Here is a 20,439-nt window from a genome sequence, read left to right on the forward strand (position 1 = left end):
TGAACAAACAGTTGTTTTTAAACTAGCTTGGTTTTGAGCACAGATGGTTATGGGATCTAATTAATGTCTTCCATTCAATGCAATTCATTTTTGTATAATAATTATTAAGAGCACAAAGTGCTAGAACAAGATCAGAGGTAAAATGTAATTACAACTTTACAAATGACTAATTACATAATTCAGGCATGAAAAAAAGTACAGTTTTGTTTAAATTAACAGCAAAATAAAGCATTTCCGAACTTATTTATATTATTGGAACCTAACTATATTTGTCCATTAACAATATTGCTGAACTCAATGGCATCAGTAATTTTGATATCATTTAAATAGCGAATCATGGACTTGAGGAAACCTAGCGGAGAGTAAGAAGAAGTGTACTTAAGACTGACACTGCAAAGACTCCCAGACACAAAGAGCCATGGGAATTTAGGAAAAAAAAAACTACTGAGGCATGTACTTGAAACAGAAACCATGACCACCCTTAAAATGCATCTTAGAAATATATTAGAACAGCTTAGCTGAAGATTATGGAATGGAGTGATGATGAAAAATGTGACATTAACTTTGCATTTTCTATGATAAAGATTGCACATAATTGGAAGAAAAATCAAAGAAAATAGAATTAAATGAATAGAAATTAAAATAAATTAGAAAATAAAATGGATCCAATCTCATTGAAAAATCAGTGAACTTATTATGTACAGTGCCTATAAAAAATATTCACTCCTTTGAAGTTTTTTTTTTGTTAAATCAACATTGAGTCACGGTGGATTTAATTGGGCTTTTTCTACACTGGAAACAGAAAAATACTTTTTAATGTTGAAGTGAAAACAAATATCTGCAAAGTGGTTTAAATATATTACAATTCTGCAAAGCAGTATTGGGAAAAACTGCACTGTCCAGATGTATAAAGCTGATGGAGGGAGGCCTGTGTACACTGACTCAAGGCTGCCATTTACTAAATACTGACCTGAAGGGGATGAATACTTATGTAATCAGTTTTGCTTTATATTTAAACTTAACTTAGACTACTTTGCAGAGGTCTGTTTTCCCTTTGACATTAAAAAGAGTCTTTTTCTGTGCAGTGCGATGCAGCACTACATTGTTCTGTAGTTTTTACTTTCTTTTGTAACTCTGTTTAGCTATTACTTTTGTAAAGAACATTCAGCTACCATCATACACTATATGAAAGTGTGCTATTTAAACAAATATTGTTGTTGCATTTTACAGAAAAAGGTTGACAGCTAATCGCCACCTATGGCTCCACTTTATAGGTTGAAATAGTACAGTTTGAGAAGCTTGTAAGTTATTAACCAAAACTGATGCCAAAGAAGAAATATGTATGTAATGCAGGACTCACCAACTAAGAAAGCACAAAAAAAAAAAAACAGGAATGAAAGAACACTTCGATGAAAAAGTACTTTCCCCAAATCTGATCTGACATTCTCCACCTGATGACAGCATCATGAACACTGACTTTAACAGAATTGAGGGAGGCTGGCAGATCTGTGACAGTGACTTCACAGAATATTTTATGTCTTACTTATTCAGTGAACTGTTCAAGACCTCAACTGCCTACTTTCACAAACTTTCGACTGCTGAAACGTACAGACGCTGTGCCTTAGATATGGCTTTGTCACTATTTTCAAATTCACTGGCATTAACAAGCTTTACTGGAGGTTTTGAGGATTTGTTTTGTACACGCACCTCTAGACTCTGTCAGCTGACAATTTAAACTATGAGCACAAGGGCCAAAGTTTGATACATTTTTGTGGGCCAGGTTTGACCTTAATTGGGGCAGAACTATTTAACAACTGATATCTGTGTATGTTTAATTAATTGGGTTAAGTACATTTTTTTTTTACTTAACTATTGCATAATTAATTACTTTTCTAAATTAAAAGGAATGGAGGAAGCACTACATTTAGCAATTACATTTTCTTCAGATTTTCCTGTACACAAAACCTAAGGAACAATCTGAGAAAATTCAATAGTGCGGAAAATCTGTTGAGGGCAAATATTTTTTCACAATACTGAACATGTGAACATGCTGAAATAATGCAAGATCCTGAGGTTGTACAATTTCCAGCCATAAAATTTAATGAATAAATCCCCCTTTCTGTCCACGTTTTAATGAATTTTTAATGGGATTAAATACAGTAGCTGAAAGACAGTAATGACTGTAGTGTTTCTTATAGTAGAGGATGTGTGATGTGTTTGCGAAATCTCAGTGGCCTGTTTCTTTGTGAGTACTTTCCTTCTTCCTCACTCATGATCCGGTCTTAATGGTGCCACGCAAATTCCCATTAGTTCAGTTTTTTATGCTCACAAAAAATAACCAAAGCCTTTAGGTATTTTCTACTCGGGATATGCTCTGTATCTTGCCAAAACTTTCGCCTAGAATAATTTCACAAACTCTTTGGTGCTCAATAACTATCTTTATTTTAAAGTACAGCTTCCTGTACTAAGAAAAACTAAATGAATCCTGAAAATCAGTTGACTGACAAGGTAACTAGGGTTGAAGAAAGTTTTTTAGGATTGGAATACTGTGGTCACTGGTATCTATTCAGGTTAAATTACATCTTCCTTTTTAAAATGAATGGAATGAAAAGAATTGAATACATATTTCATTTATAAGTTACAAGGAATAGGAGGTGAATAATTAAAGCTTTTTAATTTAACTCTGGGCTACGAGAGAAGAAAACAAAAAAATGTACAAGGCGGTTTAGCTTTGTTTATGGTACTGTATGCTATACATAATACTAAAAGTTAATTGGCATTTGCATGTTTACCATGCTTAAGCACTGCTCTAGGGGAATGGTTTTGAATCACAGCCTAGTCGTTGCCTGAGCAGAATCTGCATATTCTTCTCATGCCTGCATTAGTTTTTCTCCCACATCAAAAAGACATACAGCTTATAATAATTAGTGAGCCTAAATTGGTCTAAACCTCAAACAAAGACAAGAAATTCTTTCATGATCCTACTGGACCAGGGGCTCTGTTGTGACAATGTTCAGTATTTTTTTTTTTTTAATTACAAGTAAAGCAAAGTGGCATTTTTTCTTTTGTTTGAGTGTTTACCCTCTACAACCTGTTTTAAGATGAATGCATGTGTGTTTTTAGGCTAGCAATATGCTGTGACCTAAAGGAGCCTATTTTTCAGGAAGAAATATGAACATGTGTTGTGTACCTTGCTGGTAAAATTTCTGCCAAAGGGTTAAACATATACATTTAAATATATATGATTTAATCAAAGAATCCAATGTGTAAATAACATCTGTCTGTTCAGATTGAAACCCACTTTATCCTAAGCAGGGTCTTGGGGAAGCTGGAGCTTACCACAGCAAGAAGAAGTCACAAGGCATGAACAGTCCCCTGGACAGGATGCCAGTCCATTGCTCGGTGGATGCAAAGACATACACTTGGGCCAATTTAGCAATGCCTATCCACATGACCTGCATGTCTTTGGACTGTGGGACATGGTTAGTAAATTTTGCTCAATTCACATGCTTTCTTATTACATCAATACAATTAATTTAGACTGTTTTATGAAGGGGAACAGAACCATAAAAAATAACTATATTTTATATTTTCCTATCAGTGGATGCTATTCTGGGTAGTTATTAAGGAAATGCAAGTTGAGCTACTAAGGTTTGGAAAGCTAATTAGTGTAAGTGCAGTCCTCAACTACGTGATCCTGTGCAAGTCACTTAACCTGCCTGTTCTCAAACTGTACAATTGTATCCTTGTTCAATACTGTACACTCTGATTCTACAAACTGAAAAAAACTGAAAGCAATAGCTGTACAATACAATATGACAATTTAAACTGGTATCCAAATATTAACCTTGATGATTAATTAGATTTATATTTTTAGCTTTTTGATAAAGCAGCCTACAGTATAACTGTTCCTCTTTTTCTACAAATGGAGTACTGGGGGGGAATAAGTCTATGAATCCATACTGCTAAAGTGACCAAACTTCCTAGGTGCACTAAACTTGGCACTGCCTATTTGCTGTTTATAGGTAGATCACTACAATCAAAGTGAACATGTCCCAAATGGTGCGTTACTAAATATAAGTACTTAGGGACTCATCTAGATAATCACTCTCCTATAGATAGATACAGTATAACCCTGGCATATCAATATAAAAAATATATACTCTAAATTCAGTCAGTGTTTATTTCTAATCTACAAGGGACGTTCAAAATGTTTCTGCACTTTTATATTTTTGTTGGAAATGGTGTCCGAGTGTCATGTGACTATTTCTGTCTGGCAAGCCAGCTGCCCTGGCAGTTTAGTATAAGAGTTGGTTTGTTTTTGAAATTATTAATAAATTTTTGAAAGTCCCTCATATAAATTCAAAAAAAATATTTAAATTAGACAAGGGCATCATGTTCTCCTTTTACAGCAGTGTGTCATCACTTTCAGTTTTTATAGCCTGGTTTATGTGTCTGACAAAGCAAGATTTTAGAAAAGCTTCAGCAGGTTAATAAACATGCAGTAAAACTACTGAAGCAGGTGACTGGGTAAGTGTGTGTCAGAGTGTAACATTAAAAGAATCTGGAAATCATCTCAGCTGATGGCCCATTACATGTAGAATTTTCCTTCCATAAATCAGGGAGGACCCACAAAAAACGCTCCACAAATTCCTTTCTTCCCAGCACCATACAGCTTTTTAATAAGGGCTACTGAAGATAATAAAGATAATAAAAATTCTTGCAGGGTAGAGTTCTTCATATGTATCATGCAACAATTATAATTAAAAACTGATTGTGAGACTATTTAAAGCAGTTAACAAAGTACTGCTTTACACTACCGTATATAATGTGATGGTGTTATGCTGTATATGGTATAATGTGTTCCTAAATGTATTTGCCTTGTTATGTGTATGGGTGTAACATCAAGAGAAATTCCTAGCAACTACATTGCTCAAGTTAAAATATTTCAGACTTTTTGTGCAACTTTTAATTTGTTTATCTCTGTGTTTTCATTTTTGACTGTTATTGGATGCAGTCAAGAAGGCAAAATTCATGTATTCTTGTGTAAACATGACCAGCTAATAAACCTTAAACTTGCCCCATGCAGCAACTCACAAACTGATATAAGGTAGTTACATAACAATCTGTAGAGTAATCATGATCTCAAACTGCTCCAAATGTAACACAGTCATTTCAGTATTTTAGAAGATCTGAATGTCAGTGAAAGTGTTGAAACCTTGTGCTTTCCAGTCTAAGATACAAGTTAAGGTGTTAATGCTGTCTGTAAAAATAATATGTTTAGTTTATAAATAGCCCCCCTCCATACAAAGCACCTTCCCAAGATGCTCAACATCTGCAGGACTGGCCTTTTGATGTTTTTCAATTAAATTTAAATGGTAAATATTATATGTTTTTTCATCCTTTCTCTAACATATAAATTGGATACACTGTAGGAGCTCTTTTGACAAAGATGTGCTTTGTGGAGCAAGGAGCTCTAGAAAGCAGCACTTGTGAAAATGTAGCACATTGCTCGACACAATATACACTTTTACCTTCACTATCGAGGATGTAGTCTCGTGGAAACATAATCCCGCACCCCATGATGTCACCTTCAAAGCAACGTGGTCCAAAGGGATCTCCCACACCACTCCCATGGAAAATCTTCCCATCATCTTAAAAAAACAAAAAACACAAAGACAGCTCAGGTATTAAATGTAAAATGTGAAATAGCAAATACAACATAATAAACCTGCTACCTTAGAAACGAAGCTGGCTATGCTGACAGAAGCAAATGGTATCATTAAAATCATGACTTGTACAAATTTTTCAAAAAATGCCATAAATCATTACAAAGAAAAAAAAAGTTGTAGAAAACTGATTTTAAATGTAAAATGCACAAAGCCACAGGCCTTGCACGTTCCATTAGTCAGGCCGGCTAGTAAATATTTGTCAGGTCGTCATAGCAACAAAAAGGCAATGACACAGATTAAACAATCCCTATCTGCAATTAAATAATGTGGGTGGATGTCGTTTCATCTCTTCCTTCCTCTGTGTCCTGAGAAGAGGGCCCTATCACATGTTAAAATCAATTGCTGGGAAGAGCTGGGGAATGACACGGGAGGAGATTTAACAGACAGAAGAATGCAGGCATTTGTAAAGCTGACCTGTCCAGACTGGCTTAATGGCAGCCAGTAGAGGGGCGCCTACCCCTTTCTGCCAGGCAAACCCTTACATCAAAGCCATCTGTAATCAGCAAGAGAAAGAGATACCTGTTACGCGTGGTAACCTGCACACTTATGTTGTTTAGCGCGTGCCTGGTGCAAATGCAATGAGCCAGAAATGTACTTGGCACTTGCTTAGAGGAGTCAAAAAAAAAACACAGGCCAGCACCACCTAGGTGACAGGGAACATTATAAACACAGAAAGACATTTCAAGAGAGAGGTTAGTCAGCCAACTGGCAACAAACTAAACCACATATACATAATGAAAGATGTGACTATCTAGTATCTGGTAAAAGAAGATGCCAGTTTCTAGTCAAATGACGAAACAAAAAAGGATTAAGCAGAATGAAACAAAAAATAGTAAAATAAAGTAAAAGAAAGCAATATCAACTTAAGAACGTCTGTGCTATTTCTATTAACAGTTCTTTGTCAATTTAAACAAGCACAAGTTTAAACCCAGCTAGCAAAATCTCCAGGTCAGAAATATGTTAAGCTGCATCCATTATCTTCACACAACTAAGGATACAACAGCATCATGTCACATTGTAAATTGATGCAAAACTGAAGTCAGAAAAGTTGCAATCACTAATTCACCATCAGGGTCACTAACCATATCACATGATCTTGACAGCAAGACTGCCTATCCTTCAACACTGAAATGGCTCCATCCATCCTACTTTTCGAAAATCAAAGTCTTGATTTGAACCCACAAGCCCAACCCAAAGTCTGAGCATCATGACCACCTGAAGTGACTCTACTGCACTGGCTTCCTGAACCCTTAAAACCGCTCAACACACACGTATGTAACTCCATAAGTTTCCCATAGGTAAGCCAATATGCAATTATTTGTCTGCATATTTATTGTTTACTGCATACTATTAGTTTTTAATATACAGTGCATCACGAGTATTCCGACCACTTCACTTTTTCACATTTTGTTATGTTGCAAGCTTATGCTAAAATCATTTAAATTAATTTCTTACCACATCAAGCGACACTCAATGCCTCAGAAAGACAAAGAGAAAACAAGGCATTACAAATTTTTGCAAATTTATTAACAACAATAACCTGAAGTCTCACATTGACGTGAGTATTCAGTCCGTTTACTGTGACACTTAGGATATGGCTCAAGTGCATCCCTTTCTATTGATCATCCATAAGATATTTCTACACCTTGTTTGGAGTCCACATGTAGTAAATTCATTGATTGCAAGTACAGCAATTAGGAAAGTCACACACACGTCTATAAAGGTCCCACAGTTTGACAATGTGCATCACAGCAAAAACCAAAGAAATTGCCTGTAGAGCATGTCAAGGCACAGATATGGGGAAGACTACAAAACATTTCTGCAGCGTGGAAGATTTCCAAGAGTGGTCTCCAAAATTCCAGAGCATCCTGCACCTCACATTGGGCCAAAGGTTCACTTGTCAACAGGACAATGACCCTTAGCACAAAGTAAAGGAAGCACAGGAGTGGTTTAGGAAAAACTGTGTGAATGTCATTCAGTGACCCAGCTACAGTGCAGACCTGAACCCAATCAAACATCTCTGGACAGACCTGAAAAAATCTGTTTATCAATGGTCGCTATACAACCTGACAGAGCTTGAGAGGATCTATAGAGAAGAATAGTAGAAAATTCCCAAAACTAGCTATGCAAAGCTCATACCCAAGAAGACTCCAGGCTGGAATTGCCAAAGTAGCTTCAACTAAGCACTGATTGAAGTGTCTGAATACTTGTGTCAATGTTACATCTCTGCTTTGTTTTAATAAAAAAAAATCTAAAGTCCTTTTTTTGCTTAGTTAATCTAGGGTATTGAGTGTTGCTTGATGTGGGGAACAATGAATTTAAATGATTTTAGCACAAGCCTACAAAATAACAAAATGTGAAAAAATGAAGGGGGCTGTAGGCTTTCTGAATGCACTGCATAAAAATATTTTTTTATTATTTTAACTAGCTGATGGCAAGATAAAAAATTGTAGAATTGATATTACTGTACTTTATTACCATAAATCTTAGTATAATTAGTTCATAGCTGTTGTTAGTACTAGAAAACTTGTTTTTTCATTTGGTGCAAAAAAAATCCACATTGCATTAAAAACTGACTACTGTAGGTTTAAAGACAAATATGACAGAGAAACGTTGCTGGCCAGAATGTGATAGTGGTGTAATTGTGAAAGATTACACAGCCATACTGTGGTATGGGCTTGGGGTCACAGTAAAAACAGGAGGAATGCTTGATTAAAGACAAAGTAATATGTAATGGACACAAATCCAATATAATTTGGGGTTGAAATGAAAACATCAACTCTCACACTACTATCACAACCCATATGGCATGGTTTCTCTGTTGATAAATCACACTGTAGTATTTCTTGCCACTCTCCCTTACTCCGAGTCTCTTCTGCCATCTGATTGCTATAAGTCAAAAATCTGAAATATGGTGCAAAGTACCTGTGTGACAAATGACTCGTCTGTGGCTTGAAAAACAATGTTATGCATAAAGAACAGCGATTGTTATTTGATAGATGTAGTAATGAAGGTGAAGCTACCCTGAATATCAAAGTAGTAGTCTCAACACAAATCATTGGAGTGCTATTATTATACCTATTGCTTTAGCTGACCTTTCAACAGTTTCATCTTTAGAAGCCGACATTGCTTTGGCAATAAGCAAACACATCAACTTTCTGGTTGAATATAAAAAGTTACTTTGAACCTGAATATGAAAAGTGCAGATTTAGGAAGTGGCTAAAAATCAATCAATCAATCAACATTTATTTATATAGCACATATTCATACAAAAAAATGTAGCTCAAAGTGCTTTACAAAATGAATAGAAAAATAGAAGACACAATAAAAAATAAACATAAGTCAACATTAATTAACATAGAATAAGAGTAAGGTCCGATGGCCAGGGTGGACAGAAAAAACAAAAAAAACTCCAAAAGCTGAAGAAAAAAAAAAATCTGTAGGGGTTCCAGACCAAGAGACCGCCCAGTCCCCTCTGGGCATTCTACCTAACATAAATCATCATATTTTCATGGAAGGACCTGATGATGATGGTCACGTAGACTTCTGGCTTTCAGTCCATCATTGTTGGAGCATCATGATGCTTTGAGCTCCTGTTTACTAAATTATGTGAATTACAAGTTTCTGGCATTTGTTTTTTAGAGTGTATGTTGCCTGTTTTAGAACAAGTCAACATGGATTCCAAAAACCACAAAATCAAACTTCTGGCAATGACTGCCTCTTATAATTTCTAATGTTATAGAACAACATGCCTTTTAACATTCACTCTCTTCTAGTCAATGTGTACCTGGATTAGCCTTCTTCATAAGCCTTATCCAACAGAAGTCCTGCAAAATTTCACTAGCACACAACACAACACCATTGACAACAGAAGAAAATGTTATCACTTTATAGCAAACCGTAATGGAGAATCAAAGAGAGGTGTTATATGAAATAGCATACACTTTACCTTTTCAAACTTACTCTTGGAGAATCTGTGGCTGCTGTTTCAGTCAGCTTGGACTGCAAGCCAAATTAAAGAGGCTGTTATTTCCCAGTTTCCTTGTCTTGAGGTTAATATAGAAATTACAAACTTTGGTGATTTTTTTTTTAGAACATACCAAGCATTTAATTATTTACATGGGAATAATTTAATGTTTTTTTTAACCTAGGCTTTTTAAGATTTATCATCATTTTCATTCTCCTTTCCCATGTGTTCTGGTTATTTAATCCACTATTTACTAATTAGCACGTTAATGGGTCTGATGCTGAAACAGTTGCAACCTTTCAGCACTCAGTGTCATTTGCCTGAGTGTCTGTTCTGCTTGGGGTTAACTGTCATTATTAGGGGATAATTAAGGGAGCAAACTACGCAGTAAAAACCAACTTAACAGAAAAACAACAAGAGAGAGTCAAGTGTTTAAAGTTATAGTAAAAATACAAATATTTCTAAATGTCTTATGAATGTAAAAATCACACTGTGGTGCTTTTCTGAATGCAGAATAAGAGAAAAAATACAAGTTAATTAAATGAGATCAGTTTGAGGCAACATGACTCACTGATTGTGAACCTGGATAGAACAAAAATCTGTAGCCACGTGGCGTCCTCATGACCGAGTCTGAGAACCACTGCACTATAAGTATTAGTAATGTGTCAACTGAATCCAGTCTTCATGAACAACTAAACATAATCAAGCTCTGTGCATACTGGGAGCCCAGAATGTTGACTCCTGAAATGAAGCATCATTGTATCCAAAATGCCAAGGAGAACACTAGGAGATTCTAATGAATTTGAACTGTAGTAAATTTATGAAGGATTTCTTAATTATGGATGAAATTTTGATACATTACTATGATCAAGACTTCAAAAAACAATATAAATAGTGGAAGCATGGTGATTCCCTAATGCCAAAGAAATTAAAGGGCCAGGCCAATGCTGGTAAAGACCATATGCATAATATCTTATGATGCTGAAGGTGTTGTCCATATTGATTACATACCTCAAAGCCACACATAACTACTGAATATTAAACTGACTTGCTTGGACATTTGTGAAAGCCAGTCTGGGAAAAGTAGTAAGGTGTTGGCCATCCCCTTCTGTTCCATAACTCTTTATCGCATAAAATGCCTTCTGAAATTCTGGATTCAGACAGACCCTACAACTGACCTGTTCTTAAGACCTGACCCTGTGCGACTACCATATGTGTCTTAATATGAAGGGTTTTACTTTATATACTTGTGGCACAAACCTAATTTCAGCATTAATGTCCCAAATTATGGAGGAGAACATGATTGAGGGCAAGGAGAATCCGCTTCTTGGTGATGAGAGAAGCTCTTTGCCTTTTAAGTAAAACTTGTCAAAGCAAACTTCATGTTTGTTGGACCAAAAAAAAAAATCCATTATTAACCTGTTAGACGTTAATGTCTTGAATTATAAAGTGAACAAATACTAAATGTTCTTACAAAAACTTTCTGTAAGGTTATCAAAAGACCAATATTGCTTTTTTCCTTATTGACAATTTTAATTTGATGATATATGGGTTTACCATTTTGCAAACTAACAGTTTTTCTAGGTTGCATTTTTCCTAATCTTTTGCATATACTATGTCATTTTCTTTGTTCATATTTGCAAACTGAGTAAATTAAGTATATTTTAGGATGCTTTACTATCACACTTACCAATAATGGTTAGCTTTTTCTTGCAATAGCAAGGACATTGCATCATTTTGGAGGGCTACCAGAATTAATTACTTTTATCTTGCCAACATAACGTCAAACACATTTAAATGCTTCAGATTTCCAGCCTAAATATAAATAATAATTGCATATATCATGATACTTCCAAAAGACATATGTTCAGTATGGAAATTTGGAGACTGCACAGCCCAAGTCAGACATAAACAACAGGACAGTGTGAAAGATGGCATTGTGACAAGAAAATAACCGTAGATGGTAGAACATGTTGGGATGATCTCCCAGCAAATGAGAGAAAAGCCCCACTTGTTTTTGCAGTTTAAATGACTGCTGAGTAGCAGCTAAGAAAAGTGGGTTACTGTTAATGTGTTTTTTTATGTTTTTATTTAAATAACCAAAATCAGACAGAAGGTAATGGAGGAAAATTACATATAAAAACCCAACACTCTGGAACAGGTCCCAATTCTCATGCAATATTCACACAAGTGAATGTGCTCCCAGGTCACTGAAAAACTCCTTAAGAGGGTAACAAGTGACAGTAAACTTATAAAAGAGACAAAAGAAAAAATGTAATGGGGTCTGCTGCATTACAGGTGTCTTACAAGAAGGATTTAAATGGAAGAAAACCATCCCCAGTTTTGGATTGACAACTTGCATGACTTGTTAATAAGAAAAGCTAATAACTGAAATTGTATGAGATTATAACATGAGTAAACCAAATCCTTGGAGTGATTATTCTGGAAATCTTGCAACAAGTAATAATTTACAAGCTATTCTATACAAGCGCATAGAATATTTTCTTGCTTCATTATATCTAACTTAGATGGCTGGGCTCACTAAGAAGTACATTATGTAAAATAAACTGAATCGTTTTATGGATGGCATGGTGCCATACTTGTCAGTGTAACTGACTCATAGTGCCACAGACCTGGGATGAAATCATTGTGCCCATATGGGTTTTCCATCAATACTTCAGTTTTCTCCCACATGTCTCAGAAGTTTGGGTTAGGCTGGATGGCATAAATAAGCATTGGTGTGTGCAAATGTGTCCTAATATGTACAGGACTTCCATTCAGGGTCGGCCCGATTTATTTCTGCCATGATAGATTCATAAATAAATGAAATGAATTTCTTTAGTTACTGCATTTTTGTTGGGCTTTAAAGCATCATGTGGAGAAAACATATACACACGAATTTTGATCTTCTGGGCTAGTGTGAAATTTACATGAAACTGTTCCCACAAAAATATTCAACTGTTTTCACTTTTTAAATAACAAAATGATATATTTCAGCATATATATTATATAAATTTAACAGAAAAATGCACAATGGGAGGAGTGAAACTTTAAAGTTACAAGTGAGAAGGATCTGGGAGTCGCAGTGGATTTAATGACCATTCATATCAAGAAAGTTTACAGAATTCATCAAGAAGGATATTACGTTATATAACATAATGATTGGAGTACAAGTCAGAAGAGGTTATGCTCAAGTCCAGAGATGAGGGAGTAAGCTAATTATGGGATTAAGAGGTATTAGCGATGAAGAGAGATTGAAGGAGTTAACCTTTCCAGTTCAAGCAAACTTAGTTTAAGAGGTGATATGGTCAGTGTTTAAAATTATGAAAGGAATTAGTATATTGGATCCCAGCTGTTACTTTAAAATAAATTCTGCAGCAAGAACATGGGGACACAGTTGAAAACTTGTTAGGAGCTAGACTTTGCATAAATGTTAGAAAGTTTTTCTTCATGCAAGGGGCACAAGGAGTAAATTACAAAGTAGTGTGGTAGAGTCTGGGACTTTAAGGATATTCATATCTTGACTTGATGTTATTTTTTAGAGGTAAAAAGGAAGGACAAGCTTGCTGGGCTGAATGGCCTGTTCTCATCAAAACTGTTCTAAAGTTCTATAAGAAAAAAATGTACAAACGTATTTAAAATTAGCAGGTGCTGAAGAATTATGGCAGATGACAAGAGGAAATTAAAAACCTCGGGCTTTTGAATAAAAATCTAAAAGACCTAAAGTTATTTGGTTGCTCAGGCATTTCAAGTCACTCAAATAGCTTATATACAAAACTGACAAGGCAAAACTGTCTAAGACTGTGGATGGTGAAAAAGTGAAAAGATGCAAATGGTTGTTCTTTAATATAACACTGCAATACTTGTCACGACAGCTTTGAGGTCATGTAAAACAGTTAGGAAAGCTTGCTTGGACTAGGACTGAAGTGAGGAGACCAAGAAAAGAAAGGAAATAACAGAAACTAGTGTACATGAAAGTCATGACTGTAACAACAGACAACTCTATCTATCTAATCTATCTAATTTCTAAACCCATGCAATCCAACTTTTGACGTACAGCATACCTGTGTTTCATGTTTTCATGGCAGAAGTGAGTTTTGAACAGAGCATCAAATAATTGCAGGGTACATGTCACATGGCAGCAATAAAACATACTTAGTTAACTTAATAGAGAAGAGCCAAGTGAGAGAAGATGTAAGCTCCTCACAAGCATTGCTCATGCCGGAATGACTGAAACTTAGCCTCCTGCAGCTGTCAGAAACCTGCACCATGGGATCCTATGATGATTTGGCTCTTTGTGTATTTCTTTGCCAGATCTGTTTCCAATTATTGTACTAGATACATTTAATTATTTAATTATAATATTAATTAGTTCTATATTTTTAGGGTTTATCATACAAATTAAGGCAATGCTACAGTACAAATTGATGGGCAAAGATGATCTAGATGGACCACAAGACACCAGAAAAGTGAACATAACTTACCAATTCCTATTTTATTCATAGATTTTGAAATGGGTAAATGTAATTAGTCATCATGAGTGGATTACTGCTAGTGTGGCAGCCTACACAAAGCAGGATGCAAGGTGCTACCCAAAACCTGCCCCGTGATAAAACCATATACATTTGTGAGCCTCTTTTTCTACAAAAATGTGTGCATATGCATCAATCCACTTGATGTTGCATCTCTGTATTTATTCAGTGCTTACAATGGAATGCTCATTTTTAGCTGGAAATGAAATTCTTTCCTTAAGGCAAACAAACAAGAGTCTCATCTGGTGATATGGCTGCTGATAAAATCTCTGTTTATCTACAACTTGAGGCTGCAGAACTCCTGATCACCCTGATAGTGTTCTGTAGCAGCTTGCATGGGGCACTGTATCACAGCCAACCACTATTTACAGGAACTATCCTTACACTCCAAGCATGTGGCATCATCATTCTCAAAAGGATGCATTTTCAGCAGCTGTTGTGTGGTTGGTGAGAAGCAGGATTGGAGAGCACTCTCGCCTACATTACTAAGGCACTTCCAGGCTATAAAAAAAGCAGCCAAAACACAAAGACACTATTTACATGGATGACACTGCTACTGCCTTTAGAAGTAACATGTCTAAATGCCTTTTCCCCACAACTCTTTATTTGAAATATCCACATTTTAGTAACTTTTTATTAAGAGAGATTTACAGTGCCTATAGAAAAATCATCATACTCCTTTGAAATAGTTGCTTCTTTTGTCTTAACATCAAAGCTCAAGTAAAAATATCTTTTTCCAGAATTATTTTCACATTTTCCTTTACAACATTCAAGTAGTAAAGAAGTAATACAAAAGTCAGTAAAAAATGGAAAACATGAATAACAAGGTCGGAAAAGTGATTGGTCTCCTGATTTGAAATTTTATAGCGCTACCTTTTGCTTTAATGACAGCCATCAGTCTGTTTGGATATGTATACTTCTCCTATCTTGTGTGTTTTCACTTCTTTATTCTGGAGCCTTTTGAAATCACCTTTCCTACGAAGGTAAATTCTTTGCATTGTCATGTAGTACTAGCAGTGGAATCCTCAAGAAACAGCCAGATTTATTCTGAAGTAATTAGAGCCACGAGTGATGTCAGGTGGTATAAGATACAGAAGGTGACTGCTTGTACCTGAGCAAGCTGACAGAAGGGCTGATCACTTATCCAAACCAGGAAAATTCACAAATTATAATAATTGACCAAGATTTAAAAAATGTTATTTTAAGTTCGACATTGAGGGCTACAATGTGTAAGTACAGCTAGAAATAGTTACATTAAATTAATTTTCATTGGATTATGACAGGGTATGATGATTTTCTATAGGTACTGTGTATTTTATAGATGCCCATGAACACAAATACATTTCATGGAAGTGAAAACTGTCTCTGTTCATTTGGAAGTGTGCTTAGTCCTGCAAGATGTAACCCAGGAGCACATGTTTACTCCAATTGTAACAAAGCCAGACAAAGAAAACACATTAAAAATGAAGGAAAAAAAGAATCCTGCACTGAAATGTTTGGAAGCTATAATAAAACCCCCACAGTTAAGGCATCATAAAGATTTTGAATTTGAAGGACAGCTTGTAAAAAAGCAGACTGAATAGCATTCAGAAGAAAAATGTTTATAAGAAAATCAGGTTGAACACTAGTTCTCAGACACTGGCCATGGTAAAGGATTCCTCCATGCCAAAAGTATACTTCTGAATTTGTTACAAACTCCACATTGATTGTAATGACAGCTGAGAAAACGTTTTAGTTTCATTTTTTTTGAGGACAATTGAGATAGCATAATTCCTGATAACATTGGCATGAATCGCTGAAGACTCCTGGTTAACATTAAATAACATAAAAGAAAAAAAGTCCAGAAAAAATAAAATCCCAGATTACTAAAATCTAAATTTTAGCTATCCAGACATATGGCCAAAGAATCCTAAACACATTTATTTTTTTATAAAATATCATTAAGTAAACTATTTTTGGAAAATTCTCTGATGCATAACAGTGAAATGTACTCAAATGAGATCGAGTTTTTGAAATGAAGCCCTGTTCTCTATCCAAATTCGCTGGTTACTGTCAAAGCACTAAAGCAAAACTACAGTACTGCAAGGATATTCATTATCAGTTTATGAAGCATGCACTCGTAAAATGACCTTCTGCTTGTTGGAGCATCTCGGATAAATATGTTCTCAATTGCACTTCTGTAATTTTTATCCTCTAACCGTACACCTCTCTGCACCACACTCTGCAATGTTTACATCACATGAAGCAACATGAAAGTTCATTTCTTCGTTACTGCTGGACAGGACTTCAGACCAATAAAAGGAGGCAGTAATTTCAAAAGCTCAATCTCATATGAGCGTGCTTCACTGTCATGCATGAAAGGATTTTCAAAAAATCGGTTTTGTAACATTACTATAGGAAAAAACACGTACTTGTAAGCATATGATTGGACATTTGGATTATGTGACACAAGTAAATGGAGATTTTTCATGGGACATTTTGTGATTATTTTTTGTTGTTTAAAATGGGTTCCCATTTAGGACCATTGTATTAGGAATTTTGTTATCCCAGAGCGACATGAGATGACATACATTTTTTTTGGTTTTATTGTCCATCACTACAAACAACATGGAGTGAGTAAAAGGCATAATAATTTTTGGATGATGTATTCTTTTAATCAGCTGTGAAAGAACGTTTATTAATTTTGTTAGCTTTTTTCTTTTGCTCAAGTAACAAAACCCTACTGAACAGATGTAAAGAGCAGAACAACATTTTTTTTCTTATTTTTCAGAGCAAAGCATAAATGTCATCAAGGCTGTCAACAGAGCTTTTCAGCTTTTCATGGCTTTTATACCTAACCTCACTGGCAGCACAAACCCTAACTCTAAGGCAAAACAAAACACCATTCTTAGTCAGTAACCCTTTCTCTAAAAGTATCACCTATTTCTAAGGATAGACCATACTCAAAGTTAGACTGAAAAATATTCAAACCAATAATAAACTTCTGAATGACATTTTACTTCTTTAGTTTGCACAAGGGCTGGGTCTCTTGCTTGCATCTTTACGTGGTGTGTTCTAAGCTTAGATTCTTTGTAATGCACACTGTCTTCTTTCATAGCAAGATCTGGATGGATTCACCCACCCAGACAAGTGTGCCTAGAAACACACTGCACTCAAAGCCATAACATGCTGATGTCTACTATGTTCTGACAAAGTCCTTCTCCTATGGGTGCAGGCTCCAAAGACTTCAATTGGGATTTAGTTTAAATTTCTAATGAAACTGACAGATCAATTGTAGAGCATGCACAACTTCTGCCTGAAGCCCAAGGTCCTACCTATGCCAATTCACTAAATACTGAACATTAGGACCTACAGTACAGGCCAAATGTTTGGACACACCTCCTCATTCAATGTGTTTTCTTTATTTTCATGACCATTTACATTGGTAGATTCTCACTGAAGGCATCAAAACTATGAATGAACACATGTGGAGTTATGTACTTAACAAAAAAAGGTGAAATAACTGAAAACATGTTTTATATTCTAGTTCCTTCAAAATAGTCACCCTTTGCACACTCTTGGCATTCTCTCGATGAGCTTCAACAGGTAGTCACCTGAAATAAAACCACGTATATAACAGGAGTCTCTGATTTTTGTAGTTCATACCTGGGGGTTCTTCATCTACTATGACTAGGAATGGGATATAGACTATTTCTGAGAGGTTTCCGATGAAATACAGTACATGACAAGAATGGATCAATAAATGGTTCATCAGAACTAGTTTGCAGGTAACCAGCCAAGTCCTTTTGACGATTTTATAGAGTGAAATCTTGGAGTTAATTTTCAGGCAGGAGCCCTCAAACCATATTCAGTGCTACAGTTTGTCTAACCTTATTAGCCTAGTTTATCTCTTAGACAAATATTTCAGCAGTCATTAGGTTCTTCCTAACCTTTACCCAAAATAACTTAAATTTATCAAGGAACTGAGAAAGGCTAGCAACAGAAGATAGAATGGATAGAATAGAAAGCACTAATAGTTATCAAAATTGGATACTCCCATAGAATGTGATTGTTGGATGTTCCTGAAAATCCTTCCAGTTGAACTGAAGAACACATACACATGATATGGTAGATAATTCTCAAGATCCTGGTATGTTCTTTCTGAGTGTCAATTGCAACCAGGATAAAACCCTAACATTAAATTTATTTTTAAAACAAATTTGGAGTAGACCTTTGCCAAAAGTAGGACACAAACCAAGGTCCCCAGTCTGAAATGACAAATTCAAAATATTTATATTTTTTATTATTAACATCTTTGATAATAGTAATAGTAGGTTTCTAAAAGGGATGCAATGAGTTGTTTTCAAAAACTACTACCATCATGAGATTAATGGTGTATTCTTGCAAGAGTGATAAAACTGTAATGGTCCCCACATAAATGTTTTGGTGGATGTAGTAATCCTGGGGTAAATATTTACTGGATTTGGATAAATTACATATTTCAAAAGCATTTGGCATAATATTCAATGTTGTTTCAAGTTATAGTTACTCAGTTCTCAATATTTTGCAATGTTCAATGTTTGGAGCATCATGACCCAATTCAAAATAACTTTGCGGGCTGATTCAAGCACATACAATAGCCCAGGTGCAATCTCTCAAGTGTAGCACATTTCACCACTTTGATGATAAGCTGCTCATCATTTGTTTAGCAGCTACATATTTTTTAACAGTTCTTGGTAGGATATTAGCTAGTTTTTGCACAGAATACATAATTTCAAACTGACGAGAGACCACATCATTTAGTGTTTTAACTGCCTATGCATGGTAGGACATGGCCATATTTCAAAGTTGTTTGTATACATTGCAATAAAATAACAAGTCAATCAAAAGCAATAATAATATTTTCACATAGCAAAAAGTGTCTTTTTTAAGTAAATCATAACTTTCCATGTTGTCTGCTCTCTTTCATTATTAAGATATACATATATGCTGAGGCGAGCAGCATGTTAGTGTTGAGTGAAACTGTTTTTTATCAAATATCCTGCCTTCATCGAGCCACATACAGTAAAAGGCTCATTACCCTTTGGGTAGCTAATTTTCACACATTTCCAATGATGCAGTACAAATGACAATTCATAGACAGCTATACAGGTCACAGCTGTGCATAAAAGGCAGAAAATAAACTGCTCATCTTGCTAAGCACAAAGCTCAAGTCACATTCTGATCACATTGTTGACTCTATGGAGAACTCACTTGCTGAAGAACTTGATGCTATGCTTGATTTACCCAAATACTGTTTGCTGCCCTTTCTCCATGTTAGTTTTCTGAGTAGTGCTCTTTCAATGTCAACTTGGATTACCTTCAATGTTTCTTAGTATACCAGTGAATACTGTTACACTATAGCTGCACCTCTCAGAATTTTCATTTGAGCCCCCCCTTGATCAAATGTAATTGTATCACACTTCTTGTGTTGCTGGATCATGAGGGGGACAAAAACGTTGTGTGTATATATATATATATATATATATATATATATATATATATATATATATATATATATATATATATAAATTTAATACCTCTAAGATCGAAAATACCATGCAACATTTTTTTATCCTGTTTCTAATTGTGCTTGCTTCACCCCCAAATGCAGAAAGGAGTGTGATTATAAAGATGAAATAAAATTGAAGAACATCTTTAGGGGTTTATACCATGAGCAAATGTGCTTACAACCCAGTGAAGCGAGTGGCATGATACAGTGAGATCCTATAAAATACAACTGCAAAGCTTCTTTTGAGAGATTATGTTCTAAAAGACTAAATATTTCCAAAAAGTAGGAAACCTTGTGCCAAACACTGTATCGTTGCAAAACTATGGGATATGACTTCTAAACCTGGTACAATAATTGCTGACAGATTGGGGCACAAAAGAAAATTTATTCCAGGGTTATGCATCATAAAATGTCTCGGTTATGTACTGCAAAATTCAGTTTTTTGGACAGAAATCCCTATGCCAACAATTTTGTTTGTTTTCTTTAGCTGATATTGGTGTAAACAAAAGGTTTTTAATCATAGAAACACTTAAAAAATGTGGAATGTTGAACTCACTACACTTCAGCCATTTGCAGTTTCTTTATTACATAAACTGAATAATAGTGGTTTATTTTTGGGTATGTAATTTAGGCTCAACAATGCCAACAAATCCTTTATGGCATAAAGTTTAATTATTC

General features: G+C 35.3%; 1 protein-coding gene across 3 annotated transcripts in view; it reads right to left on the reverse strand.

Annotated features, from left to right (window-relative positions):
- spryd3 (SPRY domain containing 3) overlaps positions 1-20,439 on the reverse strand; it is a 154,932-nt gene that overhangs the window by 15,329 nt on the left and 119,164 nt on the right. For all 3 annotated transcript variants that reach the window (XM_039746762.1, XM_039746761.1, XM_039746763.1), the window contains exon 9: positions 5,535-5,654. In XM_039746762.1, coding sequence (XP_039602696.1) covers positions 5,535-5,654 — 120 coding nt within the window. The remainder of the gene's footprint in view (positions 1-5,534; positions 5,655-20,439) is intronic.

Source organism: Polypterus senegalus, chromosome 3 (assembly GCF_016835505.1).
Source record: "Polypterus senegalus isolate Bchr_013 chromosome 3, ASM1683550v1, whole genome shotgun sequence".
In the NCBI taxonomy this organism is placed as follows: domain Eukaryota; kingdom Metazoa; phylum Chordata; class Cladistia; order Polypteriformes; family Polypteridae; genus Polypterus; species Polypterus senegalus.